At 37.2% G+C, this 20,537-nt stretch overlaps 1 protein-coding gene and 1 pseudogene across 1 annotated transcript in view; one reads left to right on the forward strand and one right to left on the reverse strand.

Moving 5' to 3' along the window:
* Positions 1 to 20,537, forward strand: part of CPSF3 (cleavage and polyadenylation specific factor 3, 73kDa) — a 96,399-nt gene that overhangs the window by 16,099 nt on the left and 59,763 nt on the right. Inside the window, exons 5-11 of the mRNA XM_006898201.1 lie at positions 690 to 867; positions 1,622 to 1,711; positions 3,139 to 3,289; positions 7,873 to 8,048; positions 10,695 to 10,853; positions 12,518 to 12,664; positions 17,024 to 17,176. Coding sequence (XP_006898263.1) covers positions 690 to 867; positions 1,622 to 1,711; positions 3,139 to 3,289; positions 7,873 to 8,048; positions 10,695 to 10,853; positions 12,518 to 12,664; positions 17,024 to 17,176 — 1,054 coding nt within the window. The remainder of the gene's footprint in view (positions 1 to 689; positions 868 to 1,621; positions 1,712 to 3,138; positions 3,290 to 7,872; positions 8,049 to 10,694; positions 10,854 to 12,517; positions 12,665 to 17,023; positions 17,177 to 20,537) is intronic.
* LOC102865880 lies at positions 4,917 to 6,588 on the reverse strand (annotated as a pseudogene).

The following is a 20,537-nucleotide window of genomic DNA, read 5'->3' on the forward strand; positions in this document are numbered from 1 at the left end:
ACCATGGACTGCTAGGAGAACAAACAGATTTGTCCTGGAGAGGGTGAAACCAGGCAGTTCTTTAGAGGCAAGGATTCTGAAGCTCCGTCTGACATACTTAAGGCATATTGCAAGAACTGACCAGTCTTTGGAGAGGGACATCATGCTTGGAAGGGTGAAGGGACAGCGAAGGAAGACCCTCAATGAGAAGGATTGATTGGTTCAGTGACTGGGCTAATGAAAGTAGATGTGTCAGAGACAGTAAGGTTGGCACAAGATAGATCAGGGTTAAGAGCTGTTATACACGCAGGGTTAAGAGCTGTTATACATACAGTCGCTATGAGTTCCAAGTGACTGGGCACATAACAATTTTATTAATTATGTTGATTGTTTTTCTTATGTTGAACCATCTTTGCATACCTATTATGAATCCCACTTGTTCATGTTGAATTTTGTTTTTGATGTGCTGTTGAATTCTCTTGGCCAGGATTTGTTAATGATTTCTTACATCTTTTTTGCGGAGAATTATTGGTACTGAAGATATTTTATTATAATTACAGAATAAAAGAAATATAAAATGTCCAAGCTTTTAAATAAGTGCTTACTATATTTATAAGCAATATCTTGTTTTTTGAATATACAAATTCTTAAAAGAATTTTATAAAAATATATCAGCCTGATTGATTTTATTGTCATATTTCAAAATTCAGTAATATATCAGCGGACGACATGCTGTATACGGAGACAGATTTGGAAGAGAGCATGGACAAAATTGAAACTATCAATTTTCACGAAGTTAAAGAAGTTGCCGGAATCAAGTTTTGGTGTTATCATGCAGGCCATGTTCTAGGAGCTGCCATGTTCATGATTGAGATTGCAGGCGTGAAGGTACTCTCTAAGTGGCAATTCTTCCCCCAGAAAATAAAAGTGCAGAGTTATCACTGCACTTAATATCACCAACTATTATTAAAGGAAGTTTCCTGAGACTTAACAAAGTGTCAAAACTGAAACATGAACTAAGAAACAAATTTATATTTTATACTTAATATATCACTTGTAATATTTTATATTTCTGCATTAATTTACTATAGTAAACTGAATAAACAGTTATTGAGTTAAAGTTCGTACTAAAAAAGAGCAAAGTAAGCATCCCAAAGAGGAAGTTGCGGAAACTACCACTAGGCTTAGCCCTTTTTAGTGTCTTTTAGAAAGCTAGTAATAGGGAGAATTGTCTTTGTGACTTTGCCTGTTTAAAGTTGAGACATAATTTGGCATTCTCTACCCTTTGAAATCCTAAAGTTCATATGTAAATCTCTCTAGAAGATGCATAAGGAAAGGGAATCAATTAGAAAGGGTATTTGCAGCCTTTCTTAATGGGTAAGACTAATGGAAATCTTGCTGAGCTTGTGAAACCCTGGGCACATTACTGTGCTTTCTCATAAATAACACACGCACAAAAATAGTACATGCATGCATGTATAGCACATAGCGTAGCTCACTCATGGAAATAGCCTAATGATGTAAGCAAGTCTTTTTTTCTTAATACATTTCCGAATGATAGAAGATTAATATATTCACTATCAAAATGCAGTTTTCCAAAATTCTAATTAACTAACTATCTCCCCTAATATTTTCCCTCCAGCTTTTGTACACTGGTGATTTCTCAAGACAAGAAGATAGACACTTAATGGCAGCTGAAATTCCTAATATTAAGCCTGATATTCTTATTATTGTAAGTATCAACTTTCTGCATTATAATTATAATAATGTAATCAAATATTTTTCTACAGGAAAGATCTCACTTTTATAAAATTTTATTATATGTAATTATATCTCCTTTTTTAGTATATTTATTTTGAGGTTTCCCTGTGATGTACAGACCATTTTCTTAATGTTAAATGTATTAATTCTGGTGTTAATAGTACCACCTTCCTCCACAAAAAATGCTGGGCTAGGGCAAACCATTTCACAATGAATGTGTTTTTTCTTTGAGTTCTAAATGGTTTTTGTCTAGATGCAGATTGAAAATTCATGAAAGCCCTACTTAAGAGATATGTACAAATGGTGTGGTTCCACTGTCTTAGCCATGTGGACGATCTTTGACTCTTAGCACATGCTAACTTATTTTATTGTTTATTTTTGTAACTATACTCTGCCTGCCTAAGTTATGAGTTTCAGAGTAACAAGAAAAATAACTGTGTACCAAAACTCTTTTTAGAGGTGTGGGGAAATGTAAGCAATGAGTAATAAATGTACATTGGCTAACAGTAGGATCAAGAATTGGGAGAGAAATCGTTTGGACCTCTGGTATGTACAAAAACAGTCATATATTCCAGGAAGAAGAGCTGTCTGCTTTTCTCTTACCACCTACAGCATCCCCCTTCAGCGGCCTGAGAATGAGGAGCCAATACTTTTTGCTGATTATACATAACGTGTGTGCTTGAATTAAATTTGCTTTAGGTACATAGGCTGTATAGATTGACTGTAACTCAGTGAAGGAAAAGTTTCTTTTTCTAATCCTCAGGAAAAAAGTCTGTTTGGATGTTATCTGGTACTTTTGAGCAGTGTTTATCAAACCTCAACCTGTATATGAATCATCTAGTGATAACTGTGAGCCAGCAAGTTCTAATGCAGTGAGGGGCCTAAGATACTGTATTAATCCCCTCTGGTGTCAGTGCATGTCTTAAATAGAAGTGTAGGAAATAATACCCTTTTTCCCCCCACCTCTGTGAAAATCAAAATAGTTTCAAAAGACTTGAGGAAATATATCAACATACTTTTTTTTCTTTTTCAATTTGTATTCATTTATTGTTGCAGATTTTTCTTCATCCACCTTTAGTCCCTGTCCTCCAGCCCACTTTGTAATACCTCTCTTGTTCCTGGTTGTTGTCATACATAATACATATAATGCCCAATCATATATTCCTTTTTTATTTTGAATGATTTCCATTTTCTGAAAGATTTTTTTTTTACTTACTAGATCTAAAGTCTAAGGTTCTCCTTTATTTTTCTTTCCTGATACTAAAGTTATAATAATATGTGTTTAGGAAAATAGCATCGTAATGAAGAAGTGAAGCCCTTTACTTCATCACTGACATTTATTTAAACTCTTCAGGGACTGACTCATAGTCTTTGTTTCACACTTAATATGTTATTTAGGAATCTACTTATGGGACCCATATCCATGAGAAGCGTGAAGAACGAGAAGCAAGATTCTGTAATACTGTCCATGATATTGTAAATAGAGGGGGCAGGGGTCTCATTCCTGTATTTGCGCTTGGAAGGGCCCAGGAGCTTCTTTTAATTTTAGGTATGTGTTTTTATTTCTTTCTTTTCTTCTCAAATTACATTGTATCAAAATAACACATGACTTTGGATATAACTTGTTCACTATCTGGATTTCAGGGGGTTTTGTGTGTATGTGTTTTTAATTTGGCAGTAGGAGTTGGTGCTAGTAAAAGCCCAGAGAAACAACCACTCTCATGGGCCACTATTGGAAAGGTAAACTGGCATACCTGCCAATCACAATCAGAAGTCTTGAAAATATGCACACCTATGACAACTAAGATATACCTAAAATTTTGTTATAAGAAAATCTATCTTGTAACAATGAATGATTGGAAACCTAAGTCTCTGTAAACTTTCATTAAAATTAATTTTAAAAAAAAGGAAAGAAAATCTATCACTTAATACTTTAAAAAAAAATTGTAAAAATATACTGTAGGAAAAAAGATCACATTAGAGATGAGTAAGTACTTACTTTCACTTTAATTAAAAAAAAAAAAAAAGACTTAAACTAATGTGTGTATTCGTACCTAAACCAGAAATCCAAATTGACTGTTGTCAAGTCCGTGCTACATCAGGTTTCCTGCCTCTCCATCAGGTTTCCTAGCTGTAAACCTTTGCCAGAGGAGACCGCCCATCTTTCTACTTTAGAGCATCTAGTGAATTTAAATTACCGACTTTAGTTAGCAGTCCAACATGGCACACATTGATAATAAAATTCCTTTATTACCCTTATTCTCTAAAAATAGTCACATGACTGGAAAGACGTGTAGTAGGATACTGAATATGTTTTGATTTATGTTTTCTCCATTTCCCAAGAACCTCAATAAACTTTTTCTTTGAGGTTTCATGTAATTTATTGTAAAGCACAAAACAGGCATTTTAAAAGTGAAAGTATACATTGAAAAAGTACATTTGTATCACAAAGCATTGACCACATAATAGTTGCAAATACATTTGCTGGAATGTGTACACCTACACTAAATATTAAAAACAAACCAATTTTCATTTCTACACAGAAATATTAACCTCCTATCAGTAGTGATAGTTAATTTTGTACATTTTCAAAAAAAGAAAGAAAGAAAACGGTATTTTTAAACCAAAACCAAAATTAAGATCTTCATCAAGTCATCTGCATCCATATATTTATTTAACAAAAGGTTTTTTCCCCCCACACAATGAAGCAAACACTGTATTGCCGGCTTCTTATTATTGGCCCTGTGCAGAAGAGATACATAAGAAATACCCAGAAAATTAAAGAAAATCCTTTAAATGGAGTTAACTCAGGAGTGAATCCTTTAAGAAAGGAAAACTGGTTCATGTAAGTGGTGGAGGCTTCTTGCAAGATTTTCAAATCCTTCGGTGCTGGAGGATGCTGTGGCATTCCCTGTGGACTTGTCTGAGCATAGTAAGCTACTTGTTGTTTATAGTGCTCAGCCCAGGCTGCACTATAATCTGGCTGACCACGTGGTGGGGCCCCAGTAGGAGCAGGAACTGCTTGACCTTGCTTCTTGTAATATTCCTCCCAAGCCTTTGAATAATCTTGTGTCTCCCCTTGTTGACCCATCTTCTTGTAGTATTCTTCCCAAGCTTTAGTATAATCAACATGTCCAGCTGGGGCTGGATTTTGCTGATCTCCTTGCCCATTAGTTTTAGTTGTAGTTGGTGCACCTGCAGGAGCTGCAGGTGGTGGCTGTGCTTGCTCTTGATAATAGTGAGCATAGTAAGCTCATAGCAGCCCAAGCTGCTGAATTCAGATGTGTTCCTGCCTTAGCTGGATCTGAAGGAGCTTGCTGCCACCAGGGTGGATAAGCATTTACCCTCCGCTGGGGAGCATATGGAGCTGGAGGTCCATGAGGAGCAGGACCAGGTGGTCCTGGATTATAAGGTGCAGGATTGTATGGTCCCATTGGAGTTCCTGGTCCTAGAGGCTCAGGAAGTCCATGAGGGCCTGGGACACCATGAGGCCCATGGGGGACAGGTGGCCCTAAAGGATTTACTGGGCCACCAATCTTCTTTGAGTTGCCATGCGTAGTTTATTTGCTGTGAAGTGCCACGAATTGTAAAAAACTTCATATTAGGATCTGCATTTGGTGGAGGATTTCTATGAAGTTCAATTCTTACACCAGACCATTGGCTTATTTTTTTAATAGTTTCACCTTCTTTTCCTATTATCAATCCAGTTTTCCCAATTGGCACAATGAAATTCAATTCCTGTAGACCACCAGGTGGTCCCAGGTTCCAGTTCCCTTGCCCTCGCCCTCGCCCACCAGGTCCAGGTCCACCAGGATTACCAACCTGAACACTTCGAAGGAAGTCTGTAATAATTTCTGCAGCATGCTGACATCGGTCTAGAGGTCCTGTTATTTGTGCTGTTCTGTCAGGTGTTGTTCCATCATCTGGTTTAAACTGAATTCGAACACCAGCATCATTTTGTATTTTTTTAATCATCTCTCCATTTCTTCCTATTACAATTCTTACAGCAAATCTTGGAATGGGAACATCTATTCCTTTATTTCCTCCCATTCTTGACCCATATTCATTTCTAACTTCTCTGAAACCACCTTAATCATGAATTAACTCTTAATACAATTTCCATGAACTTTGTATAGGTCTCTTGTAATCCTAAGAGGTTTGTCAGCACCAGTGTTCTGAGGCCCATCTTGAATCATAACCATTTTAACTCCAGCCCGCTCCTGAAGTTGTTTAGTAGTGTCTCCTCCTTTCCCAGTAACTAATCCTGCCTTGCTCACTGGAATCATAATTTCTTGAACTGCATTTCCTGGTTCATCACCATGAGGAAAGCCAGGGGCTAGTCTTCCTTTTTTCAACAATCTGGTCCAATAATTGCTTTGCTGATTGAACAGACTCAGGAGTTCCACTTAACATACAGGATCTTTCTGGAAGGCCACCACTATCAGGAGTGATCTGTATTTTGCATCCTGATTCCTGTTGTATCTGTGAAATCTGTTTGCCTCCTCGTCTTATAATGAATCCAGCCATTCCATCAAGAACTTTATATTCTTCTGTCATTACAGACTTTTGCTGCTGATGCATTGGTGGTAATTGTGCTCCAAAGAATCATTTTGAGGAGTAACTTTTTTAGCATCTGGTTGATCTCCATCTTCTAAAGATCTTTTTTGTCCCCCGTAACCATAGTCATTTGAATTCAGTGATGTGCCAGCATCGCCTCCAGTTTTTGCTGCAATCTGCCGGGCTCTCTGTAGCACATCTTTAAAAGCATCGTTGATTCCCCATCCCCCTGCCACCACTACCACCAGCTGGGCCCAAGGAAGGTGGAGGTACTGTTAAGTAGTCTGCCAGTTAGCCTACAGCGGCCGTTGCTCTTTCCTCGCAGAGACTTCCTCTCCTAAACTTTTTTTTTTCATGATAAGAAAAACAATAAGTGTTACTTATATTTTATTTGGTTTTAGTTGTTTTAGTGTTACTTACTTTTTAGCATACATTTTTACTTCATGATCCTTTCTAACTCAAGATTATATGATTCTATTTGGAAAAAGTTCTATTCTTAAAGACAAATTATAGATGGCCTTGTATTTACATTGTTTCAGGATGAAGAACTAGCAAATAGACATTTTAAACTTAAAGCTTACAGCACAAACTATTACTCCCACTGCTTTAATTGATTATCAAACACTGTGTAGTTAGCCGTATAAGAGTCCTAGCTGCTCAGTGTGTGATGTGCTACTTGCCAAAAAGTCAGTGGTTCTTAACAACCAGCAGCTCAGCTCTGTGTGAGAAAAGTGATCAGTCTCCTCCCTTAAGATTTACAGTCTAGGAGGGCGCTCTGGTGGCTTATTAGCAAGAAGCTGCACTACAATCCCAGAGGTGTGTGGTTCAAATCCATCAGATGCTCGGCTAGAGAAGGAGAGGCAATCTCTTCCTGTACCAGTCAGATCCGATTTGATGGTACACACAAAAAATAATAATAAAAAAAAAGATTTACAGCCTTGGAAACCCAGTGAATGATCATCATGAGTCAGAATCAGCTCAACAGCAGTAGGACTAGGATTGATTTATTAGTCATTATTATTATTATTTAAAACCATCACAGAATTTAGTATCTCTCTCGGATAGTCATTTGTAATTTGTTATTCATTATAAACTTAACGCCAAATCAATCATCTCCCTTTTCAGACTGTGATCACAGCATTGTACATAAGTTTAGCTTTTGTCATTTAAGTGTTACTTCCACTTAATAAGGACAGGCTAACTTTTCTTAAACTTTTTAAAATAATAATAATAATAATGCTTTCTATTATTGCCTAAATTTAAAAGAATCCGTGATCTTGGAGGAAGTGCAGCTAAGGTGCTCTCTAAAGACAAAGATGGTGAAACTTCATCTTACATACTTAGGACATGTTACCAGAAGGGGTCTGTCCTTCTGGGAAAGGTACAGGTCAGCAGAAGACAGGAAGACCTTCAGCGTGAAGGATTGACACAGAAACTGTAGCGATGGGCTTGCACATGGCAAGGCTGCCATCTTTTGTTAGTAGGGTCGCGATAAGTCGTAATTGACTCTCTGGCACCTAACAGCAACCGCATCATCATTAAATAATGTTTGTTTTTCTTTTACTCTCTGTCTAGATGAATACTGGCAGAATCACCCAGAACTTCATGACATTCCGATATATTATGCATCATCTTTGGCCAAGAAATGTATGGCAGTGTACCAGACATATGTAAATGCCATGAATGACAAAATCCGAAAACAGATAAACATCAATAATCCTTTTGTTTTCAAACACATTAGTAACCTCAAGGTGAGTACTTGTGGAAGAAAGGTAAAGTAAAAATAATCCACCAGTATTTAGAGGTCAGCCACTGTTAACGCTGACTGAATCCCTCTTACAAATTCTCACCTTAACTTAGGTCAGCCAACTTTTAGAATAGAATTGCCTCATAGAGTTTCCAGTGCTTCTTATCTTTTCAGGAGCAGACTGCCCCACCTTTCTCCTGAGGAGGAGTAGCTTTCTTTGGTTTGAACTTCCAACCTTTGGTTAACAGCCAAGTCCTTAACCTCTGTGTGGCCTGAGAAAGGGCTTAAGACTTTGCCTATACTATCATCATTGACTTGCAGGGCCTTGCTACTAAATACTCAGAATCTCATACCTCATCCTTGGTAGGAATAGTGGGCATTTCACAGAGTCATATTCTGCATTTTATCAGGATTCTCCACTAAAAAGATATGTGCGTTGGAGTTTGAGAAGCATCTAGATCAGTAGTTCTCAAAGCTTGTTATACTGTGAAACCGCCTGGGAATTTTTTTTTAATAAATGAGGATGAACCCCCTACCAATTAAATAAAAATTCCTTGGGGATAAGATTGATCATAGGGACAGTTACAAAACTCTACAGGGAAAACTCTACAGGAAAGAGTAACAAGAATAACGATCTTGAACAGTGGATACAGAGAAGGAAAAGAATTTTTATGGAGTTGCCAGAAGCTTGGGAGTGGTAACTCCTGATATACAAGAAATTTAAGTCATAGATTAGCTGTGTACTTGTATTTGAAATCATCCCACTTAAGTCTATCATAACTTTTATTGGGCAGTTATAATAGTAGGTAACATGATACTATAGACAGATGACTTCTTTGTCACAAGGGGGAGAAAAGCTACTTCTCCAAATATCTTCTACTCCTTGTTTGCCTTAATAAGCCTTGCTCCAATTCTTATTTCCATTTACTCTTTTTAAAATGTTATCCAGAAGTACTTCAGTAATGTTTTTACTTATGTAAGCTTTCATTAAAACTAGAGCCTTCTAATGGGTAAGTGGTTAGGAGTTGTGTTGCCAACCCCAAGGAACATGGTTTGAATCCACCAGCTACAACTTGGGAGAAAAATGGACATTCTCCTTCTATACAGTTTACTGCCTCTTAAAATTTGCTGGAGGGTAACCTATAAGTCAGTTCCAACTCAAAAGACATAACAGTAAAAACTTAATGAAGTTGTGTTTTTAAATTTAATGTCTTTGGAGCAGTGGTATTCTAAGAAAAGAAGCCTTTCAAGTTTTCCTAATTTTTGTTCTCCCTTTCTGACTCCAGAACATTTCTTTCAACTATGGATTAATGTAATGGTCCTAATGGCCCTTTAGCTACCACTAGAAAATTTTGAAGGTTAATGCAAATTCATTTATTTTTATTACTTTTGGGGTTTTGTCCTCAGATAAAACTCAGATTGACTGTTTTGGAGTAAATTCAGACCCAGAGGTCCACCATGTTTTTTCAGATCCATCATGTTTTCAGGCTATAAATTGCAACAGGCAGGGATTGCCTTTTTTTCTCCTTTGGAGCAGCTAATGGATTTAGTATCAGAGTCCAGGTTTTTAAACTTCAGGTTTTACCTTTAATGTATAGTCTTGGGGGAGACTTTCCTGTCCTTCACACTCAGAGGAGCCCTCCACAGCTAAAGTCTGAGGTCATTTGTGGCAAGCACTGTCTGGTAGGCTCTGAGTCTTCAGACATAGTCAGAGAGACCTTTTTGCTTTCTTCTCCAAAAAGTGAACAGAAATCCATGAGTTTATATATAGTGAATGCCATCATGTCTAATTATACCTACTATATTAGCATTTAAGGGTATTATTGTATGATGAATATTTTGTTAATTTTTAGAGTTCTGAATTACTGCCAGTTAGGGCATAACATTAATGTCCTAGTTTACTGCATGTATTTCAAGGCCAAATTAATTAAAACTAATGGAAATTGCTTAGTGACGTATTTACATTTTGTCAGTTTATAGAGATTTGATAAATGTTGTATTCCATCATCACAGTAGTGGTAAGCAGCCCAGTTTAAGTAAGATATTTACCACATGCTTCATCTGTTCTCAGGGTTAGAACCATATAGGTAAAGATTAAAGGACGTTATGGACATATACATGTTTCTGTTTCTCACTTCACTTTGTAAGTGGCATGTATGAATATTTAAAAGTCTTTTAAAAGTATCATAACAGTGCTCACTTCAGCACACATACTAAAGATGGAATAATGCAGCATAATATAGTATGGCCCTAACACAAGAATGGCACAAAAATTCACAAAGCATTCATATTTAAAAAAAATAAACAATACAGAACTTTTAAAAAAATCGTAACAATGGTTGGCAAGAAGCTGCAACTACAATCCCAGAGGTGCATGGTTCGAATCCACCAGGTGCTCTGCCGGGGAAGGAGGGACAGTCTCCTCCTGTACCAGTCAGATCTGATTTGACAGTACACTCACACAAAAATAATAAAATAAAATTTTAAAAAAAATCGTAACAATGGAAAAAGCATTACAAACATGATAGTAATTTGTAGATATGTAGTTTAAGAATATTACAGAATCAGATATGGTTAGAGAACAGAAAGTACACAAGTAAAAAATGTTTGCTTTGTCATGAACACATTTCCCTGCTCTTTCTTCTTTCAGAGCATGGATCATTTTGATGACATTGGTCCCAGTGTTGTCATGGCGTCCCCTGGTATGATGCAAAGTGGCCTGTCCAGAGAACTGTTTGAAAGCTGGTGTACTGATAAGAGGAATGGTGTCATTATAGCAGGATACTGTGTAGAAGGGACACTTGCCAAGGTAGGTTGTAGTCTTGGACTTTGGAGTTATCCTAATTAAAATTGCAGAGGTGATGGTATCTTCATATGATTTTTCCATCAAAATAATTCTTTAAATAGTGCAAGTTTTTATTTTGAAAAATGAGGTTTTATTTTCTTAAAATGTACTGCTCTGTAAACTTGAACTTAAACTATGATAATAATAAATAATGAAAAATAAAGGTTGCAATTACCCAGTCATCAATTTATTACTTTACCTTTTCCTGTGAAATCATTTAGAGAAAATATTCACTATATTTATTTAAAATATATCTCATTGTTGTTGTTATTGTTATGTGCCATCAAGTCACCTGCAACTCATAGTAACCCTATGTACAGTAGCTCTAAACCCTGCTCTGTCCTGAGCCAATCTCACCATCTCTGAAACACCTACCTCCATTACCCCAGTCACTGAATCAATCCACCTCAAAGAAGGTCTTCCTCTCCTGCGCTGTCCCTCCACCCTTCCAAGTATGATGTCCCTCTCCAAGCTTGCAACATGTCCATAGTATGTCAGACAAAGCTTCAGAATCCCTGCCTCCAAGGAACTGCCTGGTTTAACCCTCTCCAGGATGAAACAATTCGTTTTCTTCACAGCCCATGGTATATTCAGTATTCTTCTCCAACATCACAGCTCAAAGGCATCAGTTCTCCTTTTATCCTCCCTAGTTACTGTCCAGCTCTCTGATGCATAATAAGTGATTACAAAGACCGTAGCCTGTATCAGGCACACCTTAGTCTCCAGAGTGACACCATTGCTCTTCTGTACTTTGGAGAGGTCCCTAACAGTAGACTTTCTCATTGTAATATGTCTTTTAATTTCCTGGCTGCTGGTGCCAAGAGTGTTGACTATGGAGCCAAACAAACTAAAGCTGTTAACAGTCTTAAGCTCTTTATCAATCATCCTGATGCTGCCAGTTGGCCCAGTGGTGAGAAACAAATATCCTTTTTACAAATTTTCCAATCTAAAAAGCAGTGTTTTAGAGCAGATGAATGTCAGTAATAAGAGTTTGGGTTTCTAACCCTAAGAGTAAGAATTTTTTTCCCCTGAAACATTCTGTATACATTGTATGCTGGAGGTTGTTTTAATACATATTAAATCTATAGTATTAGAATGAATTTTTTGTTGAAAGTCATAACTTTCACTTGAAAAGGTATAATATGTGCCTTTTTTAAAGACAATGTTGTTGTTGTTGTTATGTGCTGTCAAGTCGCTTGCAACTCATAGCAACCCTATGTACAACAGCCCTAAACTCTGCTCTGTCCTGTGCCAATCGCACCGTCTCCAATATACCCATCCTGATTACCCCAGTCACCGAATCAATCCATTTCATAGAGGGCCTTCCCCTCCTGCGCTGTCGCTCCACCCTCCCAAGCATGGTGTCCCTCTCCAAGGAACTGTCTATCCTTACAACATGTCCAAAGTATGTTAGATTGAGCTTCAGAATCCTTGCCTCCAAGGAGCCGCCCGGTTTGACCCTTTCCAGGATGACTCTGTTTGTTTTCCTAGCAGTCCATGGTACCCTTAATACTCTTCTCCAGCACCACAACGCAAAGGCATCAATTCTCCTTAGTCATTGTCCAACTCTCTGATGGATAACAAGTCATAACAAATTTATTTTTCTTTTTTCTTCTCTTTTTTAACAGCATATTATGTCTGAACCTGAAGAAATCACTACCATGTCTGGACAGAAGTTACCATTGAAAATGTCTGTCGATTACATTTCTTTCTCTGCTCACACAGATTACCAGCAAACCAGTGAATTTATTCGTGCTTTGAAACCTCCTCATGTGGTTAGTATGTGAATTTTACTTATAATCTTTTTAATTATATTTGTTTATTTAATTAGACATTTTTAAAATTTTTTTTTATTAATTTCAATGAACATTTACAGAGATTTTGGATTTCCATTCATTCATTGTTGCACTTTTCTCCCCACCCCCACCCCACCCCCAGTTTGCTCTTCTTGAAAAGCAAAAGAAAAATTCCTTCATTGGTATACAATCCCCCCACACATCCCCACCTTCACCCCGAGTATACTCCCTTCTGCAAACCTCATTCCGAACTCTTAAGATAATCATAAATGCCCTAAAATATATTACTTTTAAACTGTTCCTCTCCCTCATCAGCTTCAATGCAGTATACATAATTTATCCAGTTTTTCTCAGTCTTACCCCCACCCTGATGTCAGCCTCATTCTACAACAGTGGCACCATACAGTTACTTATAATATTTTTAAGGAGAACAAACCTAAGGAACCTTACAGCAGCGGTTTCACAAATCACACTCTAGCTCCTATTTATGTAGCACTTTATAAACAAAGCCCTGAGTCTTAGACTTGGGATTAACCTTTGTGCTAGCTCTACTTTGAGTTATACAACTTGTGCACTTTAATTTCTTCCACACTTACTTACTTTGGACTACTAAACCCAATTCCATTGTTCTTTTTATTTTATATCTTGCTGTCTTCCCCAGTAACTTAAAAGCAGAGACTTATAGTCAGACAGATTATCTTGCACATTCTTTCTAACCATGTACCCTGAGGCAAGTTGCTTAACTTTTCTGGGCCTTGTTTTAAATGGATAAAATAATGGTATCTAGTACATAAGGTTATTGTATCATCTAAACATATCCTCAAGCTCTTGATACATTGCCTGGCCCATGACCTAATCATAAATAACTGCACTGCCAACCTGAAGGAACATGAGCACCACAGGAGAAAGACAGAAAATCTCCTTCTGTACTGTTCACTGCCTCTGAAAACCTGCTAGAGGGTCAACTATCAGTTGCTTCAAACTCAACAACAAACAACATTCATCAACCATCTAAGTGTTTGCTGATAGTACTAAATGTACAGTGTAAGGATAATTTAGGTAATAGAAGAAGGCACACTTTAATTGTCAAAGTTTAAGACTTCAATAATTAGGAAATACCTATTTTGTAGCTTCCTATAGTTTTAAGTGTAACGTTTATATATTGTTAAGTTTCTTGTGTAGGTAACATTTCTTTATTTTTATGAGATTAGGGACAAGAATAAACTGGGGAAAAAAATCTTTAATAGAGGGATACCTATGGAACATGGTTCTATCTCCAAAAAAACTAACTACATTTTTGTTGTTATTCTTGTTGTTGAAATTGATTCCTCACAAATATTTTCTAGTGCATGTAACTTAGAGATATTCTCACGGACTTTAAAGCTGTGGAGCACAAGCTTGTTTCTTTTTGTCTCTGCTCTTGTCACCTCATTCTCAGTCCCATTCCCTCTCATTACCCTTGTGGGCTTTATGTGTTTAGTAGTTTAAATCCTTGGCTTGAACTTACCTCGTTTTAATACTCAGGTATAGTAAAAGTAAGTGTATGTAATAAAATAATACCAAAATCTTTGCCTTCAAGTCAATTCAGACTCTTACAACCTTGGAAGATAGAGTAGGTCTTTCCCAAAGGGTTTCCAAGGCTGTAATCTTGATGTGAGTAGACTGCACCAGCTTTCTCCGTGATGTTATGTACCATCAAGTTGGAACCAAGCTCTAGCTGACCCTCCAGCAGGTTTTCAGAGGCAGTTAATCACATGGCGGAGATTGCGCACCTTTCTATTTACCATTAGCCCAGCATTGTGCTAGGGTTTTACATGATCTTCATAATGACAACTGTTTTGTAGATGAGAAAACTTTCTTTTATAATAACTTTCCTAGAATTCTACAACTAACAAGTGGGAGAAACAGCATTTGTGTTCAGGTAGCCAGGCCCCCACAGTTTGTCTCCTTGTCACAAATCTGTGGGTAGTATCACTGGGTGTACTCTCTGTTAGCCTGGATAAGAAATAGTCCCCAGTAATCGTAAAGGTTAGAGATTATCAGTTTGTAAAATCTAACTAATAACACTAAACAAAAAGACATTGGTAACTGTTACAGTGGTTATAAATACGCTTCAGAGTTAATAAGTTTATTTTGTTCTGAAATAGTTATTAATAAATAAACTAGGCAAGCTCTGGTGGCCTAGTGGCAAGAGGTGCACGGTTCAAATCCACTAGATGCTCTGCTGGAGAAGGAGGAACAATCTCCTCCTGTACCAGTCAGATCTGATTTGACAGTACACACAAAAAAATAATTAAAAAAATAAAAAGAAATAAGTAAATAAACTGTAAGAAGTCACTTTTACCACAGAAAAAGCTTAACTTAAGCTTTATAAAGAAAATCTTATTTTAATAAACCATAAGTATTTTCTGAGACTGTAGGAATGGCAATAGTAGTTTTGTAGAGTCATGAACATTAATGTATAAATCTATAGTAGAGGCTATAGCAGTCACCCAATCCAACCCCTTCACCAATCTAAGTGTGCTATTGCTATTGTACTGTTGAGTCAGAACCAACCCATAGATGACCCTCCAATGACTTTTCAGAGGCACTAAATCATGCAGAAGGAGATTGCTTATCTTTCTCCCATTGAAGCAGCTGGTGGATTCAAACTAGATTTGGGTTGGCAGCACAACTCCTCACCACTAACCCACCAGAACTTCCTTCTGTATAAGTATAGGAGCTTAAAATAAGCCTGTAGCTTTAAAAAAAAATTATTTGTCTAATTAATGACAAAATTGAAGTAGAAAAGTTTTCTGTATTCTTTTTTAAAAAATATTGTTCTGTCTTTTACATAATCTTGGTAGTATAGTATATAATATACTGAGCTGCTAACCAAAAAATCAGTTGTTTGAATCCACCAGGTTGGAAAAAATGAGCAAACTCTTTCTATAAAAATGTATATAGCTCTCACCACATCAAGATAAAGGTAAATAATCCAATTGAAAAATGGGCACAGGATATGAACAAATACTTCACCAAAGAAGACATTCAGATGGCCAACAAGCACATGAAGAAATGTTCAAAATCTCTAAGAGAGATGCAAATCAAAACAGCTATGAGATGTCATCTCACCCCAGTCAGAATAGCAAAATTAAACAGAACAGCAAACAACAAACGCTGGCGAGGTTGTGGAGAAACTGGAACCCTTATTCACTGTTGGGGGAAGTGTAAAATATTGCAGTCACTGTGAAAAGTGGTGTAGCGCTTTCTCAAAAAGTTGCAAATAAAGATACCATTTGATCCAGCAATTCCACTATTGGGAATATACCCCAAAGAGACCATAACTGACATCCAAATAGATATATGCACACCCATGTTTATTGCGGCTTTGTTCACAATAGCAAGGAGTTGGAAACAACCTAAGTGCCCATCAACAAACAAATGGCTAGAGAAGCTGTGGTATATTCACACATTGGAATACTACGCTGCATTGAAAAACAAGGAACTCGGGAGCTCTGCTGGCCTAGTGGCAAGAAGCTGTGCTGCAATCCCAGAGGCGTGTGGTTCAAATCTGCCAGAGTCTCTGCTAGAGAAGAAGGGACAATCTCCTGTACCTGTCACAAACACAAAATAATAATAAAATAAATAAATAAATTTTTTTTAAAAACCAAGGAACTCATGCAATATTATTCAAAATGGGTGACCCTGGAGGACATTATGCTGAGTGAAATATCTCAGTCACTAAAGGACAAATACTGCATGGTACCACTGTTGTAGAGTGGGACTGACATCAGGGTAGGGGAGAAACTGGATAAATTTTATGTGTACTGCATTGAAACAGATGAGGGAGAGAATAATTTTAAAGCAATATATGATAGGGTATTATGGTTATCACAAGAGTCCAGAATTAAGGTTGCATAGTGGAGTGTACTTGGGGCAGTGGGAGAGATGCGGGGGGATTGTATACCAAAGAAAGAAATTTTCTTTCACTTTTCAAAGAGAGGCGCGAACTGAGGGGAAGAGGGGTAAGAGACAGGGAGAAAAGTGCAACAATGAATGAATGGAAATCCAAAATATTTATAAATGTTTATTAAAATTAATAAAATAATTTTTTTCAAAAAATGCATAGCTTTAAAAAACCTGGTAGAGGTTTGCTGTGAGTCAGAATTGACTCAGTGATAGAAGTGTTTGTAAAAGCTAAATAATGATGTCTTTATGCAAGTTTGATTGACTGGAAGTCTTTTAAAGTAGTACAGTAATTCATGACTTGTTTCATGTATTTAATACAACTAAAAGCCATCAATAACTTGAATTATCAATCTTTTCCTATTCTCTTTCAAAAATTACTGTGTATAGATTTTAGTCCACGGGGAACAGAATGAGATGGCCAGATTGAAAGCAGCCTTGATTAGAGAATATGAAGATAATGATGAAGTTCACATAGAGGTTCATAATCCTCGAAATACAGAAGCAGTGACCTTAAACTTCAGAGGAGAAAAACTAGCCAAGGTAAGAGCCCATGTATGACTCATGTATGGAGTAGAACTTTTAATAAGATTTTCTTGGCGGTAATCTTTACATAAGCAGATCAGAAAGCCGTTCTTTCTATAGCTACTGATACATGTAGCAGCCTTTCAGTTAGCAGCTTCTCTGACTTACATCACCTTGACTCCCATGCAAGTATCTTTGTCTTAAGAAACTAGATCTTTTTCTTAAAAAAAAAAAAGGAAAACAGATCTTTTCATCATATTGAGAAAAATTAATTGATGATTTCAGCTTCCTACCTTATAAGAATTTTATCCTTACACTTTTTAATTCAGGTTCAACTACATTTCTCAATTGGAAAATTTTTTAATAAGTTAGAACTTAATGCCATTACACTTGATAGCTCTTTAATCTATATTTCTATTTATTTGCCTTTTATCACCAAGAATAAGCATATACACCTTAAGATCCTTGATGCTACTTCCCTCACTAGAATGCAGAACATAGACTTTGTGAACTATATCTTGCCGTTTGATTTGAGTTGTCCTATGACACTATAGTCTTGAGCTTTCAAACCTAGAAAACCCACCTTGGAAGGTATTTGGTTCTTTCTTAGGAGTATCTATACTTAGATCTTCAATGAATATATATGCCTACTCACTTAAACACATATAGATTCTTCTCTGTTGTCTCTTTCCATAGATGTAGTCAGTCTAATTCCTATATATTCCATACTGTGAGAGCCATGTGTATAGGACGATTATGTTCTTTAAAAACGGTACTTGAAATTAATAAATCATTGTACCAGATTCTGCTATATAATATATGGCCTCATTTCTGTCATCAAGGCCATTATTTTGCCAACTACCAATCCTTGTTTTCGTCTAAGTTTTGTATTCTAGACATTTTAGAAAGTGGTGATGATTGTTAATGCATCTTGATTGCATGTTTGATCAAGTTCAGACTATAAGTTGGTGGTGGGTGGTGGTGGTGGTGGTAGATGTCATCAAGTCACATATAACTCATAGCGACCCTATCTGAACCCTGTTCAATCCTGTGCCATCCTCACAATGCTTGACACACAAGAGCCCTTTGCAGTAGTGACCGTGTCAGTCCTCCTGGTTGAGGGTCTTCCTCTCCTTCGCTGACCCTCCACCCTTGCCAGCATCATGTCCTTCTCCAAGGAATAGCCCCTTCTGCCAGTATCATTTTTTTCTCCAGAGAGCTCTCCGGCCGCACCCTCTCAAAGACATACCTATTTGTTCTTTGGCCATCCTTGGGATGTTCAATGATCTTCTCCAGCTCTACAGCTTAAAATTGTCAATACTTTTTTTGTCATCTTTATTCATTGCTCAGCTCTCAGATGCATAGCAAGTAATTGGAAAGTCTGACCTGAATAAGACACACCTTAGTCCTCAAACTGGCAGTATTACTGCTAAATAACTTGGAAAGGTCCTTAACTATAGATTTTCCCAGTGCAGTGCTTCTCCTTATTTCCTGCTGCTGGTACCAAGAGTGTTAATTGTGGATCTAAGCAAGATGAAGCTGTTGACCATTTCACTCTTCTTCATCCATCATGATCTTGCCTGTAGGTCCAGTGGTAAGAATCTTGACATTGAAATGCAATCCATACCCAAGACTGCATTCTTTGATCTTCTACAACAAGTGCTTCAAGTCCTCCTACCTTTCAGCAAGCAAAATTATATCATCTGCGTAATGCAGGTTATTGATGAGTCTCCCTTCAATCTTGATGCCACACTCCTCTTCACAGAAGTTGGTAGAAATCTTCACTTTCTGTATTTTGTCATATATGTATGCATCATTATCTGTTTGCTATTTACCTTTACCCATCCCTATGCAATCCTAGACTAGCTTTTTTGATCTTAGGAATTGTTACTTAGGTCATTCTTTACACCCACCCACCTATGGCTATCAAGTCTATTCCAACTCATTACTGCATCATATTTTTGAAGCTATAAATCTTTACAGGAAGAGATTATCTTTCTCCCTTCCTTAGAAGCAACTGGTGGATTCAGACCATTAACTTTTTGCTTAATTGCTTGACACATACTTGCACCAGTAGGGCTCCTTTTTCTTTAGTACAGACATACTTTTCTTTTGAGTGCTTCAAAGTAATATCATTTACTTTGGTGATGCTGTGCTTACTACACTCACCAAACAACAAGTAATCTGTTAACAAGCTCAATATCAAGAAGACAAAGATTTTCTCCACTAGGCCAGTGGCAGCCTTGTGATAGATAGAGAACAGATTGAGATTGTTCACAATTTCTGCTTGCTTGCACGTTTTGCACCAGAAGTCAGGAAACCAAAAGAGGTAAAATCAGGGACCTCCCTAGAAGGCTGAAGAGCAAAAATCTCAGTCTAGAGACTAAGGTACACCTGATTCAGGCCATGGTTTTCACAATTACTTGCTATGCATCAGAGAGCTGGACAGTGACTTAAAGATGACAGAAGAAAAATTGATGCCTTTGAGTTGTACTGCTGGAGTTTGAACACACCAAGAGAATAAACAGATCTGTCCTGGAAAGAGTGAAACCACGTTGCTCCTTGGAGGAAAGGATTTTGAAGCTCCATCTCACATACTTTGGGCATGTTATCAGAAGGAGCTAGAACTTGGAGAAAAACATCATGTTTGAAAAATAAAGGGTCACAAGGAACTGCAGCTACAATCCCAGAGGCGCACGGTTCGAATCCACCAGATGCTCTGCCGGGGAAGGAGGGACAATCTCCTCCTGTACCAGTCAGATCTGATTTGACGGTACACGCACACAAAAATAAAAAGAAAAAAAATTAAAAAAAAAAATAATAAAGAAAAATAAAGGGTCAGATAAAGAAGGGAAGATTCTCAGTGAAACTGATTGATTGAATGATTGATTGATACAGTATTGATTGATTACAACAGTTAGCTTGACAGAGATTGTGAGAGTAGCACAGGATCAGTTAAGTTTTCAGTCTGTTGTTCATAGAGTCTCTGACTCAGATTCGACTCAGTTGAACCTGGCAGCATGTCATGTTAAGCAACTCTTAATAGCCCACTTGATCATGGATTATAATTTTTTGATGAAACTAAAGTCTGTTGGCTAGAATTTTACTGAACAATAATGTATCTGTGTTTATGATGGTATACTGATTTGTGATTTTCTTTTTTTTATGTCTGCCTAGTTTAGGTATCAAGGTTATGATGACCTCATAGAAAGAGTTAGGGAGTGTTCCTTCCGTGTTTTGAGGGGTTTGAGTGGAACTGGCGACAACTCTTCTCTGAATATTTGGTAGAATTTCTCAACGTAGACGTCTGATCTTCAGCTTTTCACTTGTTGTTGACAGTGTTTTGGTTTTTTTTTTTTAAATCCATCTCCAGTCTCTT

The sequence above is a fragment of the Elephantulus edwardii genome, unplaced genomic scaffold (assembly GCF_000299155.1).
Source record: "Elephantulus edwardii isolate Elephantulus edwardi_28Jun2011 unplaced genomic scaffold, EleEdw1.0 scaffold00223, whole genome shotgun sequence".
In the NCBI taxonomy this organism is placed as follows: Eukaryota; Metazoa; Chordata; class Mammalia; order Macroscelidea; family Macroscelididae; genus Elephantulus; species Elephantulus edwardii.